This window comes from Furipterus horrens, unplaced genomic scaffold, assembly GCF_987537825.1.
Source record: "Furipterus horrens unplaced genomic scaffold, mFurHor1.1.pri manual_scaffold_4, whole genome shotgun sequence".
In the NCBI taxonomy this organism is placed as follows: domain Eukaryota; kingdom Metazoa; phylum Chordata; class Mammalia; order Chiroptera; family Furipteridae; genus Furipterus; species Furipterus horrens.
The window spans coordinates 56,808,627-56,834,133 of NW_028327174.1; the positions used below are offsets into that span (position 1 = coordinate 56,808,627).

At 54.0% G+C, this 25,507-nt stretch overlaps 2 protein-coding genes across 7 annotated transcripts in view; one reads left to right on the top strand and one right to left on the bottom strand.

Annotated features, from left to right (window-relative positions):
- The window catches only part of OS9 (OS9 endoplasmic reticulum lectin), a 28,722-nt gene extending 24,168 nt beyond the window's left edge, over positions 1 to 4,554 (top strand). For 2 of the 4 annotated variants that reach the window (XM_090273506.1, XM_090273507.1), the window contains exons 9-15: positions 189 to 240; positions 911 to 999; positions 1,224 to 1,499; positions 1,767 to 1,956; positions 3,107 to 3,271; positions 3,431 to 3,543; positions 3,859 to 4,554. In XM_090273506.1, the coding sequence (XP_090129632.1) occupies positions 189 to 240; positions 911 to 999; positions 1,224 to 1,499; positions 1,767 to 1,956; positions 3,107 to 3,271; positions 3,431 to 3,543; positions 3,859 to 3,984 (1,011 nt within the window). In that variant the 3' untranslated portion in view covers positions 3,985 to 4,554. The remainder of the gene's footprint in view (positions 1 to 188; positions 241 to 910; positions 1,000 to 1,223; positions 1,500 to 1,766; positions 1,957 to 3,106; positions 3,272 to 3,430; positions 3,544 to 3,858) is intronic. The other 2 variants (XM_090273508.1, XM_090273509.1) reach the window with 1 other exon arrangement.
- A 3,579-nt stretch (positions 4,555 to 8,133) lies between these two features.
- AGAP2 (ArfGAP with GTPase domain, ankyrin repeat and PH domain 2) lies at positions 8,134 to 24,023 on the bottom strand. Of its 3 annotated transcripts, XM_090273511.1 has the most exons (19): positions 19,016 to 20,295; positions 17,263 to 17,321; positions 16,551 to 16,638; positions 16,270 to 16,355; positions 15,976 to 16,123; positions 14,828 to 14,962; positions 14,391 to 14,500; positions 13,833 to 13,991; positions 13,594 to 13,680; positions 13,407 to 13,511; positions 12,804 to 12,966; positions 12,497 to 12,616; positions 11,624 to 11,752; positions 10,647 to 10,706; positions 10,268 to 10,416; positions 10,058 to 10,148; positions 9,718 to 9,940; positions 9,349 to 9,604; positions 8,134 to 9,172 (listed from the first exon to the last, which is right to left on the bottom strand). In XM_090273511.1, exons 1-19 carry the CDS (start codon positions 20,187 to 20,189, stop codon positions 8,930 to 8,932), a joined length of 3,585 nt encoding a protein of 1,194 aa, XP_090129637.1. In that variant the 5' UTR covers positions 20,190 to 20,295; the 3' UTR covers positions 8,134 to 8,929. The 3 variants fall into 3 exon arrangements, with proteins under 3 accessions (XP_090129637.1, XP_090129639.1, XP_090129638.1); XM_090273513.1 differs by lacking the exons at positions 10,647 to 10,706; positions 19,016 to 20,295 and adding an exon at positions 23,802 to 24,023; XM_090273512.1 differs by lacking the exon at positions 10,647 to 10,706.
- Positions 24,024 to 25,507: the final 1,484 nt, after the last annotated feature.

The window sequence follows — 25,507 nt, forward strand, 5'->3', positions numbered from 1 at the left end:
AGAGCCAGCCTCCTAGCTATTTCTCTGATGGGGCTGCACCTGGACTTTGGGATGGAGGGCCACTCAAGCTAAGGTCACTGAGATGATCTGTCTAGGGATGCAAGCATATACCCAGAGCCAGTCATTGCTTTAAGAATATGGTAGGCATAAACAAGCTTGCATACTTGACTCTGCCCTCTTCTCATCAGGAGCAGGAACCAAACCTGGAGCCAGCAGATCCAGCTCCAGGCTCTCCAGACGGTGAGTGAACCCTCCATGTCTCCTTTACTGCTTGAATATATATTTGGATGGGCAGGGGTTGGGGTGGGAGTAGAAATTTAACTAGGAGGGAAGTTGGGCAGCCAGGCTAGCAGGGAATTCATTTTTACAGGAGTTGGTACTCTTTGTAGACAATTGTCTTTAATGGAGGTAGCAGACACAGTGGTTCCACTATTTGCTGACTTTGTAATCTTGGATGATTTCACTTAACCTCAGTTTCCTCATCCATAACATGTGGGTGATCACCCCTACTTTAGAAGGTTGTTGTGAGATTAAATGAGAATGAATCTCTAGTTCACAGTGGAATGTCTGGAACTGAATAGACAGTAAATGGAGAACAGGATCCAGGGAAGAGGAGACCTTGGCCCCAAACTTTCTTCCGGAGTCCTAAAAATTGGGGTGATTTCCAGAAGGGCCTCAGCAGTGCATGAAAGAGCAGGGGCCTTAGCAACTTGTAAGCATCCTTCTCTCTCTCACCTGAGTCCACCTCAGGCCAGTGCTTTCTGGAGGGCTGTGTTAGCCCCTATCTCTGACCAGAAGATAACTCCCAGAGACAAGGACCATGTCCTTCCTTGGTCTCCCAACTACTCTCCTTAGAAAGTCAAAATAGAATTTAGGACACAATGGGTTCATTCCTATTTTTCCATGTCAGATTTTCAGAGCAACGTGCACGTCAAAGTCATTCGGAGTCCTGCAGACTTGATTCGATTGATAGAGGAGCTGAAAGGTGGAACAAAAAAGGTATGGGCCCTGCTCAAGGCGGGTAGAACCCACCTCTCTGCTGGCAGCCTTTGGAGAATCACCCTGACCTAGGCCTGCGTGGGGCCCAGCAGAGCTGCCTCCCTGCCTTTACTCTCCTTCACTGCCCTGCTGCCACACCCCAGCCACTCTTCGTCTGCCCCCCACCATGTGTGTCTACTGAAACCCCAACCGTCTACCTTTTCTTTTGATCCCCATTCGCCCAGGGGAAGCCAAATGCAGGCCAAGAGCAGCCTGCAGACGATGCTGGAGAAGCCCCTGAAAGGGAACCAGAGGTGAAGGCAAAGGGTGACACAGAACATCACAATGAGGTGGAAGAAGAAGAGGACGATGAGGATGAAGATGAAGATGAGGATGAGCGGCAGCTACTGGGAGAATTTGAGAAGGAACTGGAAGGGATACTGCTCCCATCAGACCGAGAGCGGCTCCGTTCCGAGGTGAAGGCTGGCATGGAGCGGGAGCTGGAGAGCATTATCCAGGAGGTGAGTGCTGCTCTCCCCTCCTGTTGCTTCTGCAGCTGTCTGTTCCTGCAGGCAAGGGGCTGAAAGAACACAAAGGTCAGCACCTAGCACAGCATGGGGCCTGGGACAGGACTGTCTGTAATGGTAGTTGTTTATTTAATTAAAAAGGGGGACAGTGGGGAAGAGGGGTTAGAGAGAAGAATGAACTTAGACATGACTCTCCTGTAGTACATGGACCACTGACCTTCATTGCCCCTTGACTTTCCATTCTCACCTTGGGCATTCCAGACAGAGAAGGAGCTGGACCCAGATGGGCTGAAGAAGGAGTCAGAGCGTGATCGAGCTATGCTGGCCCTGACATCCACTCTCAACAAACTCATCAAAAGGCTGGAGGAAAAGCAGAATCCAGAGCTGGTGAAGAAGCACAGGAAAAGGACGGTTGTCCCCAGAAAGCCTCCCCCCTCCCTCCGACCAACAGGTGAGAGTTGTCATCTGGGAAGTCAAGTCCCTTGTCTTTGTCCCTCAGCTCGTATGGGCAGGAGGACGACATGCGCTTTCCCTTCTGAGTGTGCTCTCTCTTGTCCCTCTTTCTGAAACACTGTTCCCACTCTTGCCTTCTTCTCACACCCTCCATCTCTTTGCCTAGTTACCTCCTATTCATCCCTTTGGAAAACAGCGTCTAGAGCCTCTCTATCTCGTTTTCTGACTGGCTCCCATATGCCTGTGCTTAGTACTTTGGCCGGCATGTAGTGGGTGATAGGTAGATCTTAATTGAGTGACTGTGAGCTTGTGTGCTGAAGACCACACATCTGTGCAGGTGCAGCTATTCAACAGTTAGGACTTTGCACCAGAAGAAGCCCCAGCTGGTAAGGTGTGAATAGGTAGCCAGCTGCTCAGAAGTCAATTGCCTGGACAGACTTGAAGTTATACCTTCTTCTGGCTCCCCCTTGTGTCCATTCGATGGGGTTCTGTGAGTGTGGAGATCAGATAATTCCAAGTGGGATGTTCACATTTCAGACTTTCCAACCTACTTTCTCTGTAAACACTGAAGTGTCTTTTGAGCACCAACATGCGGAGTGCCAAACTACAGCTTTCCTACCAGCTTCTTTTTTTTCAAATTATAAGTTTACTTAGAAAGTTCCAGAGGTAGTAGAAGTGAGCCAACTGGGCTGCATAGGCTCAGGAAACAAGTTACAGAAGCAAAAGAAGGGCCCTTGGAGCTTAGGAGAGAGAGAGGCAAAAGTAACGCTCCTGGGGGAAGAAGAGGTGGAGGGGAAAAGTGTGGGTGTGCTCCAAGAGGGAGAGCGTGCCCCTGCTTCTTAAAACAAAAGTTCTTTGTAGGCCCAGGAGGCCTGATTTTTGCTTCAGAAAACAGTTCTTTTCCTGTAGGTCATGGGCATAATTATTGGGTCCATAGGGAAGAAGGGAGACTGCAATTGGTGGAGGGAGCTTTATAGGCTGGAATGGGGTGGAGGGGACTAATTTATTTGGGGCCCTGGCTCATATACATGTTTGAGGTGGAATTACTGCCAAAACCAATTGATGGCTTAGGGAGAAGTGACCCCCGCAGCCCCTAACGCTGGAGTCACGGCTCTGCTTTGTGTCTCCCTGTGTGTCCCCCCTCTAAGAGGAGGATCCTGAGCGCAGAGTCCGGGTCCGGGTCACCAAGCTCCATCACAGAGGCCCCAATCAGGATCTGACAGTCCTCGAGATGAAACGGGAAAACCCACAGCTGAAACAAATCGAGGGGCTGGTGAAAGAGCTGCTGGAGAGGGAGGGACTCACAGCCGAAGGTGGGCCCTGGAGGGCGGGGCTGGATTCAGAGCTGTTAGAAGGGCTTGCTTCTGGAGGCAGAGGGGCTGGGTCAAGGTGGACTGGACCTGGGGGGCAAAGGACCTGCACTGAAGCTTCCCCCTGCCTCTCTTCTCACTGCCCATCCTGCTTCTTTCCAGGGAAAATTGAGATCAAAATTGTCCGACCAGGAGCTGAGGGGACCGAGGAGGATGCACGCTGGCTGACTGATGAGGACACAAAAAACCTTAAGGAGATTTTCTTCAATATCTTGGTGAGAAGCCTCCTACCCCCAAGTCTTGGACCTCCATCCTGCCCCTCCTCCAGTGTGCTGTGATGTTGAGAGGGTGGTTGAGTGACACAGGTGCATCCCAGCCTTGCCAAGTTTCTAACCTTCAGCTTCCTCATCTGTAAGAGACGCTGGTGGTCCTGGCAGCTGAGTGCCTGGGCCCTTGGCAAGAGCCCTGTATGGTGTGTGCGTGCCCCGTCCCTTCCTTCCCCATATGGCTGGTTCCTGGATCCTCAGTGCCCAGTGCTTCCCTAGGCTCACCAGCCAGCACTCCAGCTCACCCCATGCCCCTCTCACCAGGTACAGGGAGCTGAAGAGGCACAGAAGGAGCGGCAGCGACAAAAGGAGCTGGAGAGCAATTACCGCCGGGTGTGGGGCTCTGGAGGTGGGGAGGGCACAGGGGACCTGGATGAGTTTGACTTCTGAGACCACTACTACCATCAGTTTGCAAGGAGTCCAGAATCTTCCTAGACTGGCCTTGTTGCCCACATCCATCTCCCACCCCCTGGGACCCTGAAGGCAAAACAGCGGAGTATAGCTGAGCTGTGGACTTTTGGGGCCCCAGCCAGGGGTGCAGAGGGGCTGTGGGGTAGTGCTGCTGCTACTGCTGAGAGCTGCCCTGAAGGCCACCCAAGGCCTGTGAGTTTTGCTCTCCCAGGCTTCTCCCCACATCCCCTCCGTCTTATGTCCCCTAACTTGTTGGTCCCTGTTCCCTCCCTACCTAAAGATCTTCGGAGCAAGAAGTGTGTGCTGTGCAGCAGGCACTAAGACACAGGCCCCTGCCCTGCTGCTGATGGGAGTCATCCCCATCCCCCCACCCCTTGGATTGGCTTGGGATCTCCTGCTCCTTTTCCTTGAGGCGCCTTCCTCAGTTGCTGAGGAAATGGGAAGAAGTTGCCCACCACCTCTGACACAATCCAGTGAGAATGGTGGGGTACAGATGCGCCATTCATGTTCTTAAACAATCAGGTTTCTAAATAAAGGACTGGACCATCACTCCATCAATCTTTTTTTCTTTTGAGGGAGTTAGGGTGGGGGCTCAAGTAGGGAGGAGGTTGGGTGCCCTCTTCAGGGTGGACCGCATGATCTCTTCCTGCTCTGTGCTCCACTCCTGCCAGGTGGTATCAGTGGGAGCCTGGGTTACAGGAAGAGGCCAGGGCAGCTAAGCAAGCCAGCCCACTGGCCTGGCAAGGACTGAAACACCTACAATCCTGTCATCCTTCCTTTTCCTCAGCTGTCCATTTCTGTTCATTCTCCTCTCCCCCTTTATATCCTGAAAGCCGAAATGCACACCGGTGTTAGCCCACCGTGCACCCCCCCCCCCCAACTTCTGCTTGAGCTCTGTCTCTGCAGCGTGCTGCAGATCCCATTGGCCAGCCACACCCCATACCCTCCTGGCTACACTGCTCAACATCTCCCAAAAAAGACCTCTACCCTGGGCTGTGCCTAGAGAGACGGCTGTTGCCCGCACAGGCTAGTTTCCTAGTATACTGAGGGCAGGTGGGCCTGGAGAGGTGTCTCCATCTCTTCCTCATTGCCAAGTGCAGGTATGGATTCCCCCAACCCCTCCTTTCTCATCTTTCTCCCTGAGTGTACAGCCTTCCTGCTGAAGACTCCACTGACTCACAGGGTAAGACAACAGCTAGAGGGCATGGAACTCCCATGTCTGCAAAGGTGGAAAGTGAGATTCATTATTGTTGGAGGGTGTGTGAAGCTGACCCGCTTTTTGCTGACTATGTACTTTTTGTGCATGTTACGCTTAAGTTGTTTTATTTAGAAATGTAATGGGTAGACGTATAAAACCCTGCTTACCAAGATCTGTTTATGTATCTTGAAGAGAGGGATGCTTCACCTGTGCAAGATCTGAGACCTGGCTTCAAGAGCGCTGCAGTCAGAATTCTGGGTTCAAATCCTCACCCCTCTTACAATCAGTGGAGCCTTGAACAAAATATTTAACTTTTCAAGTGCTCTTTCCTCATGGGTAAATTATGGGTAATTATACTGTCCTCAGAGGGTGGTCACGAGAATTGAATGAGACAGCATGTGTCATGCCCTTAGCCCAGTCCCTGGCCCCCAGTAAGTGCAGAGGAGTTCTGAGGACACAGGTGGTACCTGGAGGCAAGAGCCTCAGAAGGAATCCCAAAAGTTGATCAGAGGTTACAATAGAAACTTTTAGACTCGGAGGGGAGGGAAAAGTTGGGACAGGAGGGTTATCTTTGATGCAGATAGTCATCATCAAAAAAACAGTTCTGGAATCCTCGCCAGATTTAACCATTTGTGTGATACTTCTAATAATAAATTCATTTTTACTCTCCTTTGGCTTTTGGTGAAAATTCCATGGAGGAGGTTGATCTGCCCCAGCTGTGCTAAGGCAAACAAAAGGAGGAGAGCAGGGGGTGTGGCAGATGGCAACCAGGTTGGGTGGGGAGGGAGAGGGTAGATAGTAGCAGGAAGCTAGGTAAGGACACCCAAGGCAAGCTGGGAAGGTAGCAGCTCTCCTTCAGCCCCGCAGGGAGTTCCATTCTAGAGTCCTATCCTGCCATCACCTGGAGGGCTTGATCCACTACTACCCTTTACATCTCCAACCAGGCCAAAGATGCAGGCCATGAAAAAAAGAATCCTATGGATTACTCACTTTTGGGATTTGTTAGGGGGGTTGCTGATACCCTACTTTTCACTGGCTTGTGGACTTCCCCCTGGCCTGTGGTTCCCTGTGCTAATTTCATTCTCTCCGGGATCCCTGTCTCTTCCCCATACTCTCTCTTGATCTTCTGAGGAAGACAATAAGTTTTTGCCACCAAGAAGGAAAGGAGATGAAGTGGAATAATCCAGGCTCTCTGAGCTGCAAAGGGGAATGGCCCAGTCTTCTAGTTAAGTCCTCTTTGCTACTTGCCCCTCTTCTTCTCACTTTGCCTCCCCAGACCACATACCTACATCTGCATCTGCTGCTGCACCGCACAGCTGAATCCACCTTCTCTTCAATCAGGCTGCTCTGCAAAACCAGGGCCTCCATGTGAATGAAACCTGGGCCCATTGTTGCAACAACACCTAGTTAGTTTGGTGGTTCACCTGCAGCTGAACGTCCATCGGGGGGACTGAGGGCTGGCACCAACTCTACTGGAATACAAGGGGCCATTGACTAGTTCATCAAGGTGGACGACAACATGTGGGTGGCTGTGCCCAGCCTGCCCTGACTGCTGTCCCAGCACCACCCTGCCCAGCCCTCCTCCGGGGCAAACACTTTTGGCTGCACATGAGGAATGAACAGCAGGACTGGCTACGGGCTGAAACAGGAGGTGCTGCAGCTGTTGCAGGCAGCACTGGCCACAGGATGCTGTGGCCTGAGTGTCCTTGCAGATGACATGGAAATATCTGCATTGGCTAGGCATGGAGTTCATGGACATCAAGGATGTCTGAGGCCAGGAGATCTTACACCTCTTCCCTCTTAGCCAAGAGAAGGACCCCTACTAGTACTAGGTCAGATGCGCAAGGTGAGCAGGCTAACCTGGAACAGTCTTACAGGGGCTGGCCCTGGAGCCCTTACAAGGTGCCCATCAGATACCACCCAGATAACCTGCTCAAGGCAACAAGGCTACAAAGCAGAGGGCCTAGTTTCAAAATCAGATCTGACTCCAAAGTTCCTGCTCTTAACCCGAACTATCCCATCTTCTCACTTCTCCAAGCAGCCCCTCTCCTTCTCCTCTCTAAACTTCACACCCTAACTCCTGCCCAGAACTGGGCACATCTTGGAAATCAATGACTTCTCTGGTCCCTGGATCTCACTGTTGCTCTCTGACTTGCCTGCCTCCTTCTACTACATGAACCCAGAACTGCTGTACACAATGGAGTATCTGACCTACCACCTCAATGCCCTTGAAAATCTTGGATACCCTGCCATCAGTCACAGCAGAACACACTCTAGGGGTGGCCTGTTCCCACCTCCAATTCCCCACCTTGACCAAGGCCATTCCCTGACCCACCTCTTCAAGAAGAGATCAGCAACTCGCCCCTAGACAAAATCACTTCCTCTTTAATTGCTGTTGAAGATTCACACCACCTGTCTCAGAGGAGATGGGGACATTCCCCCCTGCCTCCTCCCCTCTCCAATTACCTGGTCCTTTACAAAATATTTTATCCAGAAAAGAAAAAAAAAAAAAAAAAAAAAGACCGGAAACCACTGACACAGACGACCCAAAGGCTGGGCTGATTGAGGGAGGCAGGGCTGGGCCAGGTAAGTCCACTCCACCATCCCCTTTCTGGGGATGGGGCAGGGGGTCTGGAAACCCTCCCAGCCACCTCACATCTTCTTACCCTGACTGGGAGGGATCATGGGGTTGAGGGATGGGTCTGGGGCATCTCCAGTGGGAGGGAGGGGCTGGATAGGAAAAATAGTGGGGGAGGGGTCCCATTGTAGGGGTGTCCCCTACCCCAGATCACCACGGGCGCTGCACAGTCACAGTTACGCAGTCACGGTCACAGACACAACCCAAGAGCACCCCCGCCCTACCCCACCCTCTTCCCACCCTTGGCTTCCCCTACCCTGAAACACCCTCCCCAAGCCCCTGCCCACCCCTGCCCCCTTGTTGGGGAACAAAGCAATAAATTACAAGGCCCCTCCCCAGTCCCCTTAGCCCGCTCCTTCTCCATCCCGTCGTCTCCCTCTTAAGATAGTAGTGAGGAGAGACCCAGGCTCTTGGCTCCCCCAGCCCTTTAGCTTCCATCCATGGGTGGGTTTGGGGGGATGTCTTGATATCCACTCCTCATGGTCCCTTTCACAGAAAGGGTTGGGGACCCCCCTACCCCTCATGGGCAGCAGGGGTCCTGCCCCTCGCTGCCCTTCCCCCTTCACTGGGCAGTGAGATTAGCATGAAAGGGTGGGGTCCCGGTTTTGGCCCCAAGTCCTGGAGCTAGCCTTCCCACATGTTAAGCCCTCCCTCTGGCTTGGCGTGGCCCCAGGAGCCAGCCTGGGTTTGTGCTCCTGCCAAGCGATTGTTGAGCACAGGCAGGACCGAATCTCCTCCCCACCCCCGTCCGCCCCCCTTAGGTGGTGCGAGTGGGCATAGTTGGCCCAGGAGCAGGTAAGCGCGGGGTCCCCCTCCTCACACACCAAGCCAGTCGACCCAGAGCAATCCCAGTGTGAAAACAGTGGCGAGGGGGCGTGTTGAGCTAGGGTCTCCATGCCTTGTTGGGAGAGGGAGGTGAGTTTGTGTCTCCTGGGAGGCGTGGGGGCTGTGCCCTCTTGGGGGGAAGAAGTGCTCCCATGGGGTGGGGTGCGGATTGGAGAGGTGAGTGGGTGCATCTGTTCAGCGGTCCACCCGCTGTGGTTGTGCCCGGCCCGTGAAAGAGTGGGGGCGTCTCTCCCGCTGAGCAACTATACCAGCGCGACAGGGGCATCGGCGCGGCCCATGCTGGCAGCGCTGCTCCGGCGGCGGGGGCTGGGCGTAGCGGTAATGCTGGGAGTGGTGGCCGCGCTGGGGGTGGTGGCTGTGCTGCCTCCCTCTCCCGGGCAGCCATGCTGGAGAAGGATGTCGGCGCACAGCTGGCTTCCAGCCTGGCGGGCGTAGAACAGTGCGGTGCGGCCCTGTGAGTCCCGGGCGGCCACGTCGGCTCCGTACTGTAGGGTGGAAACGGCAACATCACTGTGCAGCCCCCGGGAGGCCACCTGCATGCCACTCCCCAAGATTTCCAGGCCCACTTCCAGGGTCCCTTTGAAAATACCAGGCTCGCCCTGCCTGGCTGTTCCGAGATGGAGTCCTCAAAAACCCCTTTACTCACTCCCTTCTCACGTACCCACAGCAACAGCTGCGTGATGACAACGTGGGCGAGCTCGGCTGCCAGGTGAAGTGGGGAGCGAAGCTGCGGGTCCTCTACGCAGGTATCGAGCGGCCCGTGTCGCGCATGGGCCAGAAGCAGGAGGACTGCGGCCACGTCCTGGGCCTGCACCGCAGCCCACAGCTGGCGGCCCAGCGGCTCCTCCGGGGTGCCCAGCGGCGCCAGGAACACCAGTTGCTCATACTTTGCGCGAATCCATGACTCCCGCTCCTCCCTGCAAGACCAGGGATCAATGGGAAGGACTCTCGGGATACCCACTAAAGACCTCTACCCAGGAGACCCTCTCGGGAACCCTCCCCCCACACCAACCTGTTCCCTCACACATACCTCGAGGAGTCCCGCGTGGGTTTGGCTCGGCCCCGCGTGTCGCTCTCCCACACGCGGTTGGCCATATCGTTGCCAATGGCAGTCAGCACCAGGGTCAGCTCCCGCGGCCAGTCGTCCAAGTCCAGGGAGCGAACGCGGGACAGGTGTGTGCCCAGGTTCCGGTGAATGCCAGAACACTCGATGCAGATGAGTGCGCCCAGGTTCAAGCTGGCCCACGTGGGGTCTGGGGACAGAGTGAGAGGTCAGTATGGGCACAAAGCAGGTATTGGCACCCCGGAATTCGCCAACTCCAGCGAACCACACTCCCACCCGGGCCCCTCCACTGTCCCCTTGCGCTCACTGGGGGCCCCGCAGTCCACACAGATAGAGTTCCCCTTGGCGTTCCGGATCGCCTGGATAGCCACGGCTTCACTTTGGCTGTCTGTGCGTAGCTGCAGAAAGGGCTGGGGTTATTATTGACTCTCCCTGGGAGCCCTTCTCCAGACTCCTTAGACATAGCTCTACTCCCGCCCCCCCACCCCGGCCCTGCAACCCCTGTCACCCCAATTACCTTGACCTTGCTGCTCTCACAGCACTGCAAGCTGGCTAGGATCTGACTTTCGATTGCCTGGACCCAGGCATCCCGCTCCTCAAAACTGGCTGCCTCAAAGTGCCACGTCTGGCCAGTGCTGGACACGATCAAGAACTCGAAGTTTTCCTCTGGGTTGGGGGATGGGATGGGGTCATGAGGGATGGAGTTCAAACAGGGGCTGCCTTCCCCAAACCTTCCTCCCTGATGTCCATCCCAAGCCCCTGGGAGTGGGGCAGAGGGGCTGGGAAAGCAGAGGGTTGGGGAGAGCAGGAAGCCCGAGCACATGCAGGGGAAGGCAGGGGCACCCCCATCCCTCTGCACCCCAGCTGAGCGCCCCTCCCAGCTCCCCGCTTGTTACCTGCTTTATAAATATTTCTTAAACTACCAAAGGATTTTAGTTTCCACATTTTGCGCTTGGCTGGTTTCCCGAAGCGAAGGAGACAGAGATAGAATAGAGAGCAGAACAGAGAAAGAGACCAAGAAAGAAGGAGAAAGAGAGGCAAATAGAGAGATGGAGAGAGTGACAGAGTGCCAGAGACAAAGCAGGACAGACAGATGGGGAGAGAAAGCAGAACTAAAGTCAGTGGCCCCAGAGCAGAGTAGAGCAGAAGCCAAGAGCCATGAGAGCAGGCAGATCTGGAACCTGGGTCTGAGCACCCAGCAGAGAGCAGGGGCAGTGGGGACCGGTTATCATGACCAATGAGGAGACAGGTCTCTGGGAAGGGAAGGAATGGTCAGGATCTGAGTAAACATGAGGAAAGGGTATAGAAGGTGGGTCACAGGCCTGGGATGAGGGGGCCTGGAGTTCAGAAGTCTCGAGGGTCTGGGGGCTTCACTGGGTTCAGGAATGGGGATCACTGTGGTCAAGAGCTGTCAGGGGAGCTTGGCGATCATAAGAAGTTACTGGGAACAGGGGCTGGGTGGTCACAGAGTCCAGGAGCTGAGGAGTCAATGGGGAACACTGAGGTCAGGGGCTGAGTCCCTGGGGGACCATGGGAGCTTCTGGGTGCTGGAGCTGGGGTGATAAGCAGAGTGAGGGCAGGAACAGGAACTAGAAGGTCATTAGGAGAGTAAGCAGGGCCTACAGACTTATAAAGGTCATTGAACACAGGGGTTGGGGGCTGCTGGGGTGAGAGGCATTGACTGGGCAATGGGAGGAAGGCCAAGGGCTGAGGGGCGTCCATCCATTTTTTTCACTAAATTATGTGCAAAGTGGTAGTGATAGTCAAGCACTCAGCTCAGGCACTTTTCCTCCTCCTACAGGAACTAGGCCAGGGATCTGGAGTTTGGGGTGAGGGTCCAGAGTGGGAGTGCAGCTGCCCACCAGGGCCTCACCTTCAGCCTGCCCAGCCGAGCCTTCAGTCTTGGATGGTGTTGTCAATTTTTTCCTCCTCTGCTTCTTCACCATAGGAGAAGGAGGAGGTTCCCGACTCAGAAGGCTCAGGTCTCCAGATGGTGTACAGTCTTAGGAAGAAGGACACAGTTGTCTCAGTTGCCCCTGCCACAGATTTCCTGATTTCACATAGCCCGTCTCCTCCCCTGAACTAGTTTTGGCATCTTAGTGTCCCCCTTGATTATTCCTGAGGAGGCAGGCAGATAAGTGGTTTAGATCCTGTAACTCAGATCCTGGCTCTGCCACTTACTGGCCTTAAGACCTGGAGCAAGTCACTTAATCTTCTGAGCCTCAGTTTCTTCATCCCTAAAATGGGGATAATAATCTTGACCTGACATGGTTGTTGGGAGGATTACTTGTTACAATGTTACTTGCTATTTTAAATAAATAAAGAAATATATATATATATATGTATATATATATATTTCCAAACTTTTCAAACACTGGATGCTGTCTGCAAGCTGGACAATGTTCTCAGTTTGTTTAAGCCTTAAAGCAATCCTCTCAGGTAGAAACTATTATCTCCATTTTATAAAGGAGGAAACTGAGGCATGGATATGTCAAGTAACTTGCCCAAGTGGCAAGCCAGGATTCAAGTTCAGGCAGTTGAGTTCCAGAACCCACTTGTCTTAAACATTAGGATAAACACGGTAACACTGAGCATGGTGCCTGGCGCCCAGTAGGTGCACAATGTATCCACTTGTGCACTGGATTTCAGCCTCCAAGCTTCACCTCCAATTTTACTCCCCACCCACATCTCACAGCATCCCATTTGGATTTGAAAGACAATGGATGAAGGGTGGGTCCTCACTGACCAGTGCTGAGGGCTCGCGCCAAATTCCGGTCTGGCTTCAGCAGGTGCTTGGATGTCTGGTCTGGTGGTGGCTGCAGGGAACTGGGGCTGGGGCTTGGGCTTGGGGTGGGAGTAGGGGCTTCTGTTGAAAGGGGAATATGATAAAACCTCAGTGAGCCACTCAGTCTCTGGCTCTCATGCCTTAGTGGTACTTCTTTATCACCCACTTTCTCATTTACCCAGTCCCAGCTTCTACTTCCCTACTACTCCTCCTTTCCCCCTCGCCCTGGTGGCCCCTCTCCTGTCCCTTTGTCATGTGCCCCACTCACCAGGGCCTTCACCCATCTGGACAGTGCTCATGTCCTTGACCAGCCCGTTGATGCTGGCTGAGGGGCCAAAGGCAGAGATGGCCCGTGGGGGCCGCTTGCCGGGGACTTTGACTGTTGTTCGTAGCAAGTCCATCTCCTTGCCATGGGTACTATGAATGTAGTCCTGGGGGGGACACAGAGGTTGAGAGTATAGGGAAGGTTGGGGTGCTTGGTGGTGCTGGGAAACAACCAATAGTAGGGAATAGTGAGGGACTGGAGAGGGGGCTCTGGGAACTGACTGGGTTGGGATGAGCTTCTAGGGGATGAGCCAAATGGACTTGGCCAGCACTGTCTCCTCCAGAAAGCATTCCCTGAATGGCAGGCCAGGTGAAGGTCCTTTCTCCATGTTCTCCCACTAGACTGAAAGTTCCTGGAGAGATAGAGTTACCTTCTCATCCCCAGCATAGTCACATGAGAGGTGCCTAACCTTTAAAATGCTTGCTAAACTTAAGAGAATGAGATGAGCTTCCCAGAAATAATGTTAGTGTTTGTCAGAGGCCCAGACTCATAGAGGTGGAAGGGTGTCTAAGCCAGTGTAGCCTAGCACACGTCTCTGCCACTCACATTAATGCTGGGGTGGTAAAGTAGGAAACCATTACTGGACAGGGTCACATATTTCTTCTTCCATTCTTTGTTCAAGGAGTTGCCACTTCGCTTTAGTAGGAAGCTCTGTAGTGTGGAAAAAGATGTGGATGAAAAGCCATGTCAGACCAGCTACCGCCAGCCTGCACTCAGCCCCTGGCCTGCCCACCTGTTTAATGGGGATGGCTCGCCCACTCCCTGTTGTCTCTGCCCGACTGTCCAAGCTCCGCTTCTCAGAGTCACTGCCCCGACGATTCTGGAATGGTTATTGGCATCAGTTTAGAAGATGGATGGAGGGACACACTGATTGAAGTCAGGGAAGACCAATAAAAAAGGGCCCAACAGCGGGGTCTAGGGACCAGAGAAGATGGGCAGGGGACAGGGGATGGGGGTCAGCATATACAATACCGCAAAAAGGCTGGTCCTGCGCTTGGCTGCCCGGTGCAGAGACCCTGGGGTGCTCAATCCAGCTACTGCAGCTGCCTCAGCTCGGAGCTCACGGTGACCAACATTGGGTGAGGATGGGAGGGAAGAAGAGTAGTCGCTAGTGTGGCCTCCGTTACTAGCCTGGAGAAGTAAAAACAGCTGAGATGCTCCTACCCCACCAAGCTGCAGTTACATCTGCTTATGAGGAATCTGAGAATTGTTTTTACCTCGTCACCATTTATCTGCATTAACATTAATAATAAAATTCCTCACTAGCATTGTCACAGTGCTGTAGATTTTACAAAGTTGACTTCACAAAAAATGCCACATAATTTTTCTGACAGCCTTGGGAGGTTTAGGGGACTTGCTCAAGGACATTGCAAACAGTATTTGAAACCTTTGTCACTTTTCAGTCTAATGCAATTTCTACAAATTGCCTCCCTTCACAACCTCCTTGAGTACTCTGTACCTGTCCTTGGATCACCAGCCACTCCTCTGATTCTTACTAGTCCCTCTGTGGACCCTGAAACACCAACTCACCTGCCCAGCTACGGGAGTGGAAGCAGCTGAGTGGCTTGGGGAGCTGGGCAGGGACTTGCAGGCAGCCAGAAGCTGTTGCTGTTTGCGCAAGGTCACCACCTTCTGGGCCACTTAAGGGGGGAGGGGAAAGAGGTGTGAGCAGGACAGATACCCAAGAACACTCTTCGGTGCCCAGCTTTGAGAAATCCCCAAGAGATAACATAGGCCCCTACTCATTTGTCACTGTGGCCTTCATGCCACATGTAACCTTGCCAGCTTCTCCAGCCCAGAAAGACCTTGTGGCCATTAAGCAAAAATCCCCTGACCTCTCTGACCTCTCCCCCCTCCCACACAGGCTACTGACCTATGTCACTCAGAGAGAGGCCTGTATACACACCTTCTAAGAATATCCTAGACCTTAAGCTCTGTTTCCCACATGTGCTGGGATCACCACTCACCCTCCTGGAAGACCCGGTCCACATTGAGCCCATAGGTTGCACAAGTCTCATAGTAGCTGCAGCGTTTCATATCCGCGCACAGAGCTCTGGCACGAGCATCACCCACGACCCGAGGGGAGGAAGCACTGATTCTGTCTGAGGCAACAGGAAAGAAGCAGAACTGGGACCCTCTCCCCATTTTCCCTGCTTTCCTTTCTCTTGGGCTCCGGTCCCAGGCTGGGCCCACTAGGGACAGGGTCTGAGAGAATGTCTGTCTTGAGAACATGTGGAATGGACTGTATAAGCCTTTTGTGAGTACTGGACCCAGCTCACATGGCCGTCTGCATTATGAGTAGGCTGGGTGCACTCTGTGTGTCTTTAAAAAAAAACAAAAAACAGAAACAAAACACTCCAGAGTTGAGTGGAGCTTCCTGACAGGGTCTAAAATGGCTGAGACTCACAAGTGACAATCACCCTGTCCTGCAAATCCAACAAGCCCTGAACTGAGTAGGAGAACACCTGGCATGTGAACCAGAAAAAGGTTGAATATCCGTGGATAACAGGTGGACTGCTCACTGTGCCGCGGGAAACCTGGAGGCAAGCGACAGGTGGAAGCAGGCACCTGCTGAATAGGTATCAGACAGAAAGTCCTGCCAGTTCAACACAGGTGGGTAGTGGAAGAAGCTTTCCCTGGCCCTGGTGGAGAATGTAGGCACCTCCGAATCACTTCTTTGAGAACTAAAGGTTTTCTGCCCTCTGTGTTTTCTCCATCATTTCATTTGTTTTCTCTTTGTTTTGAAAATGTTCGTTTGAAAGGTGTCAGCCAAACACAGCGAGAGGGATGGAAAAGGCTTACTATCCACACTAGGGTCTGAGATTTTGTTTCCCATGGTGGTGTCATCAGGAAATGGCAGTGTAAGAACACAAGGTAGGTGACATCTTAGAGATGGCAGGCTGCTACTCTATCTATCCCTTCCTGGAGAGCCTCCTTTTCTCTGCTCAGGTCTTGGGAAGTTTGTGTTGGTTTAATGACTCTCTTATCAGGAGACCAGGCTTCCTCCGGAAGATAACTGGACTCCACCTGGCCATTTCCACACCTTACCAAATTCTCTCATATGTTGGGCAATACCCCAGTAGCTATCAGTAGTGCCTTCCCAGCCCCTCCTTACCTTGTGTCCCCACCAGTGCCAGCGCCAGTCCTCCTCGTCCCTCACCCCGAAGGGAACTCAGCTGTCCATGGAGACGGCTCACAGCCTGGAAACTATTCTCATCCTCCAGGCTGAAGACCAAGATCACAGCATCTGCCCAGCCTGAGAACTTGTGGGGGGTGAGGGAACAAACAGACAATCAAACAAGTCCACTTCTCTGGATGATATTTCCAGTTAGACCTGAGAAACCAGAGTCCTCTCCCTTGGCCAGTGCTGACCCCAGCCAGCCTGCTTACCCCATACCTCACCCCTCACCTTGATATCAGGTACCCCAGCTTCCTCTCGGATCAACACCAGGTGAGTCTGTCCATCCACCAACATCTCTTTCTTGTGCTGCTCACCTGTCCAGAAGGGTTGGAAGGGGTAGGTTGAGGTCACAGGTCACCAGACCACCCCATGATTCCTCTACTTTAGCTGTCATGGCTTCATCCTTCCCTCTGGTCTCCACACCTTCCTAGTCATTGATCACACTTCCTAGTCATTGATCTGGATCCCTGACCCCAATCTTTAGTTTACTGTGGTTTCTGAAAACTCACTCTCTGTCTTCTCCAGCACCTGGTATGAACCAGTCAGGAATCGATGGATGAGTGATGACTTCCCACTCCTGGCATCGCCCAGTACACCCTGAGGACAAGGTTGTAGAGCAGATTGTGGGAATTAAGAGGAGGCGGGATGCTTGAATCTGGAGAACTTAAAGAGACTGGCAGTGTGAAATCACCCACGGAGGGCCCTACAGGGCCTGGACAACAGTCAGGAGACAGCATTTGGGAGGATCAGGCCAGAAGTGTAGCAAGAAATATTCCCAAGCTCAAAGCAATGGATCAGCTGAAGAATGTCAGCAACTCAGTACCATTTGTGTGTGTGTGTGTGTGTGTGTAAGTGCTGTTTAGAACCCATACTGGATGTGTGTATGGGGCTAGAGAGGCATGACACAGCCCTAGGCACTGGTTGAAAAGTTTAACCCAATTTTAGTCAGTAGAACATGAAAGGCCATAGGAGAGATGTCAGAAATGAGAAGAAGCCTGGAAGGCTACCATGGATAAAGAGGGAAAAGGAGACTAAAGAAGAAAAAATTATGAGGATGTATCAAGTCTCAGGAAGGTGCTATGAAGGCAGAATCTCAGGAGAACTAAAAACTATTTCTGATTCTCACAGAGAGAGGGAAATGAGGAGATAAAGGTAAGAAAGTTGAGGGTGCAGTGGGTAGAAGGTCAGCCTTTCTGCAGACAAGGGGGCTGGGTTACCTACCAGGCGCAGTTCAGGAATGGAGCGACTCAAGGTCCATTCCTGGCTATTGACCACAGCCTCTGTAATGGGAAAGGAGCCATAAGAGGGGACACTCTGGCCCAGGAGGACTCCCAACCCTCAGCCACCCCTCCTCCTTTTGCAGCTTTCCTTAACCCTCAGGACCCTGCCAGGGCTTGGGAGCTGTGTGGAAAGACTAGGTTTGAGAGTGGTCCTCAGTCCTCCCATGCTAGCCAGCTCTCCCCACATCTGTTGCTGCCGCTCAGTGGTTGCTTAGCAACAGAGTCAGCAAGCCGAAAATACTTCAGCTGGCATCTCCCTTAAAAGACATCCCCAAACGTAAATCCCTGCCCCAGACCTGGGACCAGGGCTCTGACAGCGATGGATTCTTCTCTCTGAAAGGAGAATATAAGAGGGTCTCCTACCCAAAGGTCTGTCTGATTACCAGGAGTGAACCGGGGGAAGAGGGCCTGGGACATAGAAGGGAGTGAGTCTTCCTCAATCATCATTTCACAGGTGAGGGATATGCCTTCTCTTTTTCAAGGTCGGTGGCTTGAAGGCCTGGCTCCTCCACACAGCCCAAGGAATGGTGCTTGGATTTTCTATGCCTCCCTCTTCCATAACCTTCCCCACAAGCATCTCCCAAAAGAACTATGGGGAAGAGCTTCAATTCCTGGAGAAGAGAAGCCACTGGTCTGGAGGAGTAGGAGGAGGATGGATGCTCCTTCCGTCCGGGGGGGTCCAGCCCCCGCGCTTGACACGGGCCGGACGTTCCCGGGGTGCCGCAGCTGCGGCGGGAACTCTAGGATCCGGAGCCATCTGCTCCCACCCGCTCCAGAGCCAAACCCCGGGGCCGCCCCCGCTCCCGGACCTGTCTCTCCTCCAGGAGCGTGAGCCGAACCATGAGTCCCTCACTTCTCCCCCCACCCCACCCCCCCAAAAAAGAAAGAAAAAATAAATCAAGACACCCTCTCCCCCCAGAAAGAAACACTGCCTTCTCCGTACCCCCTCCCAAGTCTGCAGAGGGTAAGAATTGCCTTTGTAGCAGCTCCGCCCCCTTGAGTCACTCCTGGTCAGCCCCCTGGGGGAGTTCAGTTAGGCTCCCGGGGCCTGGGTGGGCAGTGGGGGAAGTGAAGCTTCCTATCCGCCCCCTCTCGCTTGACATTCAAGTATTCAGCTCGATCCAGTCCCCACGCAGTCCCTTACTGCCCAATCCGCCTTTGCTGCATGAAAATTAACAGAGACCCTCCTTGTTGCCTACTAGCCTGTTCTCAGCCCAGGGGAAGACCTGTCCCTGGCGAGGAGCTGCCTGCAAGGTCACTCTCATGCCACCTGCCCCAAGTGCTCAGGAGAAACCGAGGCTCCTTCATCCCCTTCCTCTTCAGTGTACCTCCGGACAAGGCAAAGTCTTGTTTCTATGCTCCCAAGATTCCAGCTAAGGCTAGAAGGGGGTCTGGGGCTTCTATAGGAGCAATTTCCTACTCTCTGACCAAGGGCATTATTTTCCCAGAAAGCTCTGAGGCCTTCTGAGTCCCTCTGAAATCAAATCATTTCTCAGGTGGCACAATGTAGCTATTCACCCCTGTCAGGACCTCTTATTCTTTACCCCTGTCCTTGGCGGAGAATTCAACCTAGTTCCTCTGCCCACCCAAAAGATAAGCTTTTCCTAGTTCAGTGCTGCATATGGCTCCCCCTACCCAAGCTGAGCATTCCAGGTGCCCGCCCTGCCGGGTTCTCAGACCCTGGTCCTACTCACTAGGGGAGGTGCGGAGCTCTGTGCCCAGCAGCTCCCTGGACCCGCTGCCAGAAGACAGGCCTGGGGGTACAGGAGGGGGCCCGGAACCAGGAGGCCCCCCTGTGCTCTTGGTGAAGATGCCGCTGATAAACTTGAGCATCTTGCGATCGCGAGTGGAAGCTCGGCCCCCCTCCCGGCCCCGTTTCAGCCCCGGAGCCGGAGGCTCCAGAGTGATTGGAGGTACAGGCCCGGTTGGCTGCGCGGAGGTGGCGGTGACAATAGTGGCTGGAGCCGGGGTTGCTGGGATGGTTAGTGGAGGAGGAGAGCCGGCAGGTGGTCCTGGGTGCAAGTCACTGTTGTCCAAGGTCTTACTCTTGCCTTTCCTAGGGGACAGCTTCCCTCGGGCTCCGGGCCCAGCTCCGACCCCACCAGGGGTCGTGGCTGCAGCTCCCCCTGCCCCGGCAGCGGCAGCAGCAGCAGCAGCGGTAGAAGCTCCAGTTCCGACGCTGCTCTTTGACCCCTTGACCTTAGGCTTGCCCTCGCTTTCGGGCCAGGACAGGCGGCTACCCGCACCCTTGCCCCCGCCGGCTTTGGCGCCACTCGTGGTCACGGTCTTGTAAGGCTTGGGAGCCGGTGGAGGAGGCGCCACCTTAAGCCTCCGGGTGCCGGTACCGGGGTGCGGGGAGGACGAGCCTGGAACGCCGCCTCCCGCCCGGCCTTCAGGTTCTGGACCACCCCAGCTCGGGCTGCTGAGCAGGGGGCGCCGGGAGGAGGTGGGGGCAGCTCCGGGCTTGGAGTCAGGGCTCAGCCCCCCGGAAAGCGGGGGCCCCGGAGGGGCGGCCCAGAGGGAGAGGCGGCGGCCGGGAGCGGGGGAGACGGGGCGGGCCGGACTGGCGGGAGCCGGGGACAGGGCGGGGGTCTCCGCGCCCTCGGCGCCCCCAGCGCCCGCGCTGCTTGTGCTGATCCACAGCGCATCCTGCCGGTGAAAGAGACGCTCGTGCCGCTTCTTGCCCGGCTCCTCCGCGCCTCGGGGGCTGCCAGGATCCCCAGTCTCCGCACCTCTGGTCCCGAGGGCGCCTGCTGCGGCCGCAGACGGAGAAGGCGGCGGCGGAGGCACCGACTCGAGCTTGACCAGGGTCAGCGAGATGAGGTAGGTCGTTGTCCGGCGCTGAAGCGCGCCCGCGCCCCGGCTCATGGGGCCCCGAGAACCCCGAGCTGGGGAGGGGAGAGGACTCCCCTGGACTGCCTCAGGGGGGCCCGGCCATGGGGCCGCCCTGCTTGCTGCCCCCAGCCCCCGGACCCCGCTGAGCCCCCGGCCCGGCTCCGCTGTCGCCGCCGCCTCCGCCGCCTCCTCTTGCGCCCCCCTCCCATCACACGGGGCGCCCCCTCCCCATGCTCCCCGCCCTGCGCCCCCACCCCGTCGGAGCCCCGGGACCTTGGTGCTGCTCCAAGGAGGCGCGCCGGACCGTGGACCCCGGCCTGGGTGGGGGCGCTGAGGTGGGCGGGGGAGGGCGGGGAAGACAGTAGTGGAGGCAAATAGGGGACAGGGAGGAAGAGGGGGTAGAAAAAGAGGACCTGAGGCTGGGGGAGAAGGGGAACCGGTGCGGGGGCGGCAGAGGTGGGGAACGGGGACTAAAGGGACAGAAGCCAAGGATGGGGATAGGAGAGGGGGTCTTTAGGAGGGTGGGAAGCTAATGGGGCTGGTCGTGCGGGGGATTCGCAGGGGCAAGGGGAGGATGCTGGGGATGGAGATACAGACGCCGGCGGGGGAGGAAGGAGGGAAGCCGAAAGGGGTGGGAACCCACGGGTATAGGGTCTAGGAGGGGAGGGGCCTGAGATCCGGACGAAGGGTGGGAGGGGGCTCGCTGGGGCTCGGCTCGGTCCGGATGCGCGCTGTGTCCGGGCGCTCCCCTCACATTGAGGAGGAGGCAGCCCCCCTCTTTTCCCCCCACCTTCTCTCTACCAGCTCTGCTGTCTGCGAAGGCGGTGCAAAATCCAGGACTGGATTTCCTTCCCAAACCCTGGGCTGGATTTCCTGGAACTTGGGCTCACCTACTCCAACAATCTAGCCCCCTCCCCTAGCACAGCACAGTAAGGGAGCGCGACTGTTGGGTGTGGCATTTAAGGACTAGGGTAAAAAATCAGTCTATGAGTGAACTGTCCGCCGCGAAAATGGAGCAAATTCGGGGTCCCTGCTAATTCTGGAGAAGCTGAAGTTGGAAAGTGGAGAACCCTGAAATCCCTTTCCCAGGACCCTGCATGTCTCCCCCAGATATTTGCATGTGTTCCTTTCCCCATAACCCAGCCCCCTCACCCACCTCCACCCCCTCTCAGGCAATACATCGATAAGGCCATGCTTTGAACCCAACTGTCCCAAAGTGAACTTGAAAAGTGTTCCCTGGGGATGGGGACAAACATGGAACTTAGAATAAGAAGGGGTGGGGTGCCTCACGCGGGGAGAGATCTGGGGGCTTGGAGGAGCCAAGGCCAAAAAGTGAATCAAAGGCTCCATCCAGCTCGAGGTGGAAGGAGAAGGAATATACCTACAGACTGACACCCCCCCATACAAAAACGCACGGTCTCCATAGCAACCGTAGCTCCAAGAGTGCCTCAGGAACAGCAGCAATAAGCAGAGAGGAGGGATCGATGTTTGTGGTGGTGTGGGGGGGGGGTTCGCCATGGGATTTGGGGTTCATGGAGGTACCACCCTCACATCTGGTTACCCTCACGTTGGGTATTTAGCGCCCCCAAATGTAAGGGGCCCTGCAGTTGAGGCAGCGGGAGCCAGCTTCTTTTGGGTTCCTATTCAGTCTCCTGAAATTTTCATGGTGGGGCTCATTTAGAAGGTTAAAGAGGAAAACATCTGCTCTGTATCTCCCACCCCTCTAGGGACCCTGGAGTTCAAGGCTCACTGTCCTCAACCTTGGGAAGAAGGATTAAGGGGTTAGGACTCTCGGGAACAGAGGCCAAGACCCAGCAGGGGTGGGACAGGAGTCTAGCGAGGCCTCCCCACACCCCTGGACTCGGGGAGTCTCAGCGTTCCCCTAATTTGGCATCCCATCCTCCTGACGCAGCTGAGACTATAATAGTGCAGTCGTGGGCGGCTCTTGTAGGAAAGAGCCGGCATTGCGCTCGGCCTGGTAGGGGTTGAGGGTGGGGGGTGGTACCAAGATGCTGGGTGCCCTTTGTTTTCCCCAAAACCTGTACCCAGTCCCTCTGCAGGACTGTCCCAAGGTCAGTAGCCTCTTGCCTGGTGCCCCAACCCCACCCCTGCCCCCACAGCACCAAGATGACGCCAGCCCCAGGACCCAAGACCCTTCAGTATTTTCTGAAGGAATGATGGAGATTTGTTGATTCTGGCTTAATTTTTCTTCCTTCCATTGGTGGCCGCAGTTTTTCTTTATATTCAAAGGGAGCAGAATCCTGACTCGGGGAAAGAGTGAAACAATTCACTCACGAATAGTGCAGGCTTCTCAGAAATTTCAGCCTTCACCCTTCCTCCCTCCCTCCTTCTCCAGAACTAAGCAGAGCCCTCTACCTGGTCTAAACATCTATTCCAATCGCCCCCTCCCCACCCTTTTTTGTGGGAATGGGGCTTGGAGTTCTTCCCTAAAAGGCCCCAGGGGCCACCCCCGCTAGGTCTGCCTTTCCTACAATTAATGCTGTAGGGAAGGTGTCAGCTGTAGTTCTTGGCAAAAGGTAGGGGACAGGAGGCACTAACCTCAGAAGGGCAATGAAAAGGGTATCATCAGATGCTCCCTTAGGAATTGGAACCAAACTGTTCCCTCTGCAAATTATGCTCTGGTGGCCCTTACCATCAGAGAGATCTGGCAGGAGGTATCCTTGATGGAAAGAATGGCTTCTTCACTGCCCCCATCTGCCACCGCCAAGTAGGCGGCTAAGAATGGAGAGGCTGAAGGAGACCAGCATGTGATGGAGGATGTGTTTCTCCCAGACACCTTTTCATGAGCAAAAGAGCCCACTTTTGTTAGTTCTTTGCCACCACAGAGGTAATGAGATGAGAACAGACAGAGAGACATCTATTTCTATCAGCTCCTTGGTGGTGGTGCCTGGTGGATGGATGAGCTGTTCCTGCCCAGGCCCCACCACAGGATTGAATGCTGGGGTGGGCAGGAGGATGTGGTGGATGGTGTTGCCATGGCAGCACTTCCTTCCTGTATTGTCATCATTTGCTCTAATGGCACTAAGGAGGTAGAGCCGAAGGTGTGTTGGGGGAAGACAGGAACAGGAGCATGGGGAAGAGAGGGAACTGAGAAGAGTCCTGGGGACTTCTCTGCACTTTGTGCAGAGCATGCTGTGTGAATGTTAATGTGTGCCTGGATTCCCTGTGTGGTGATTTTAATGTGCATACGTATTTGTGTGTGTGTTTTCTCTCTACAGCTGGAGAACAAGAGGTCACTGATCCCTCATGGGTCCTGGGAATGAACACATTATCCAGTCCCAGAACCTCTTGCCCTAGACCGCTTCCTGCCCCAGACTTCCCAAGCAGGGTCCAGGTCTACCATGGGCCTGTACATAGCCTGTCTTCCCCCTGCTCACCAACTTCTCCATTTCCAAGAAAGTCAGTTCAGCAGTGACCTGTATTTTGATCCCAGGGAAAAAGAAAGAATGACGTCTCCCATGTCTTTTTCCATCCTTTCCAAATGTATTCTTCCCCTGAATCCCAGCTCCGTCTTGGAAGCTACTAGGAAGTGGCTGATTGGGAAATGATGTATGACCCAGCAAACCCTTCCGTGGCCCTGCTGGTCCCTGATACACCCAAGTTGGGAGCTCACCCTTCTCTTACCTCTTACACTGTTCAGTGAGGCCTGGATGCTGTCCCGAAGTTCCGAGTCGCCCACCTTCTCTGCCAGTTTCCTGAGGCGGTTTAGAGCCTGCTTGGCTACCTCATGTCGTTTGACTTCTGCTCTCACTGCAGCTACAGCCAACTGCCTTTGGGCATGCATGTTACCCAGTTCTGTCTTGTCAGGCTAACAGCAACCTCTGGCCCCAAAGCCCATGGCCCCGCAGCCCCCGAGCCCCAGAAGGCCCCTTCTGCTGTGCCCCAGAACTCTCCGCCTCTGCCCGCCCTTCCGTCTGTCGGCCTCACTTCCTGACTGGTGAGTTTCAAACCCACAGCCTGGGACAGCACTACCTCCAGCACCAGTCACCCCCTCTAGCGTTGGCCATGAGCTCTGCCAGCCAGCCTCTGTCTGCTAAGATTCCCCAGCCAGGTGGATGTAGAGACTTGAACAAGCATCAAGCAATCTAGGGTCACCTGTGGGGGGTGGCTAATTAAGATGGGTGTTGGTGTCAGGAGAATGTGACAAGCCAGGATCCAGGTGCAATCCCAAACTCTTGGTGACATACGTATTTGTGTTTAGTCTCAAACTATCACAGGAATCCATACACACTCGGCCTATCACTCTTGATAGCCCTGCATTCCAGTTTACAGTTGTAATCACCACCCACTCTATACACATCTGAAGAGCTTGCATACTTATATTTTACAGTGTAACCCTTCCTGGTCAGCTATCCCATTGCAACTACCTCTTGATCAAAAGGGCCAAGCAGTTATGGGGAGAACAGGTTATGGAAGAGGACAGTAACCTATATGCAGCCCAAACCACCATGCTCCATGTTCAATAACTTTCATGATAATTAACTTGTCTATAACACAATAGTTTACAACACGCCTTCATATATATATCATATTCATGACAGGCCCAAGGGGTAGGATTATTATCCCTAGTCTGCAGCAAAGAAAACTGAAGAGAGGCCAGTAAAAAGTGGAACAAAGATATGGCTCTGGGTCTTCTAATTATAATTCTGATACCCTTTTACTACACCACCCAACTAAGATGCTTGTCAACCAGTCCCCTTTATTCTTAAAGCTATTATCTTGCCCTTGATTTAGGACCTGAAAGAAAAGAGGGTGGCTGAGAAATTAAAGGACAGAATGAAAATTCAGGGAGGATGGGGGTGGGGGTGGACGGTGGATAGTTTGATCTAATTACTTTGTTTCAAGACTCAGACCTTTCTGGCCCTGCCATATGTCTCTTCTTCTGCATATCTTCCTAATATTAAATTATGAAAGAGAGGAGATTATAACTATGTGAATATTTCTGTAGTTGGAGATAAGGGAAATGAGGTTGAGATAACCCACAGGCACCTGTAAAAGTCTGAACAATAACAAACACTGAGTGTTTATTATGTGTCAGGTACTGTCCCAAGCATTCTACTTATATTTACTTATTCAATTCTTACGACAGCCCAAGAGGTAGGTGCCTTGTTATTTATCCCCATTTTACAGATGAGGAAACAGGCACAAAAAGCTTAATTAACTGTCCATAGGTTACACGGCTAGTGATTGGCAAAGTTGGAACCCATGCATTATGACCAGCAATAGACTATACTGTGAATGCATCATAGAATCCAAGTACACACAAACAAATTGTTCTGTGGGGCTGAAGGGAAGTTTTTCATTTGTGTTCGTACTAAGACTGCCTCTTT

What these genes read in the sequence shown, in the direction of transcription:
- AGAP2 (XM_090273511.1), bottom strand. Translation starts at nt 20,189, where the DNA reads ATGAGCCGGGGCGCGGGCGCGCTTCAGCGCCGGACAACGACCTACCTC. An exon ending in GCAGGACCAGCCTTTTTGCG is followed by an intron (nt 13,681 to 13,832) that starts GTATTGTATATG and finishes TAACCATTCCAG; the next exon opens with AATCGTCGGGGCAGTGACTC. An exon ending in GAGCCATCCCCATTAAACAG is followed by an intron (nt 13,512 to 13,593) that starts GTGGGCAGGCCA and finishes TCCACACTACAG; the next exon opens with AGCTTCCTACTAAAGCGAAG.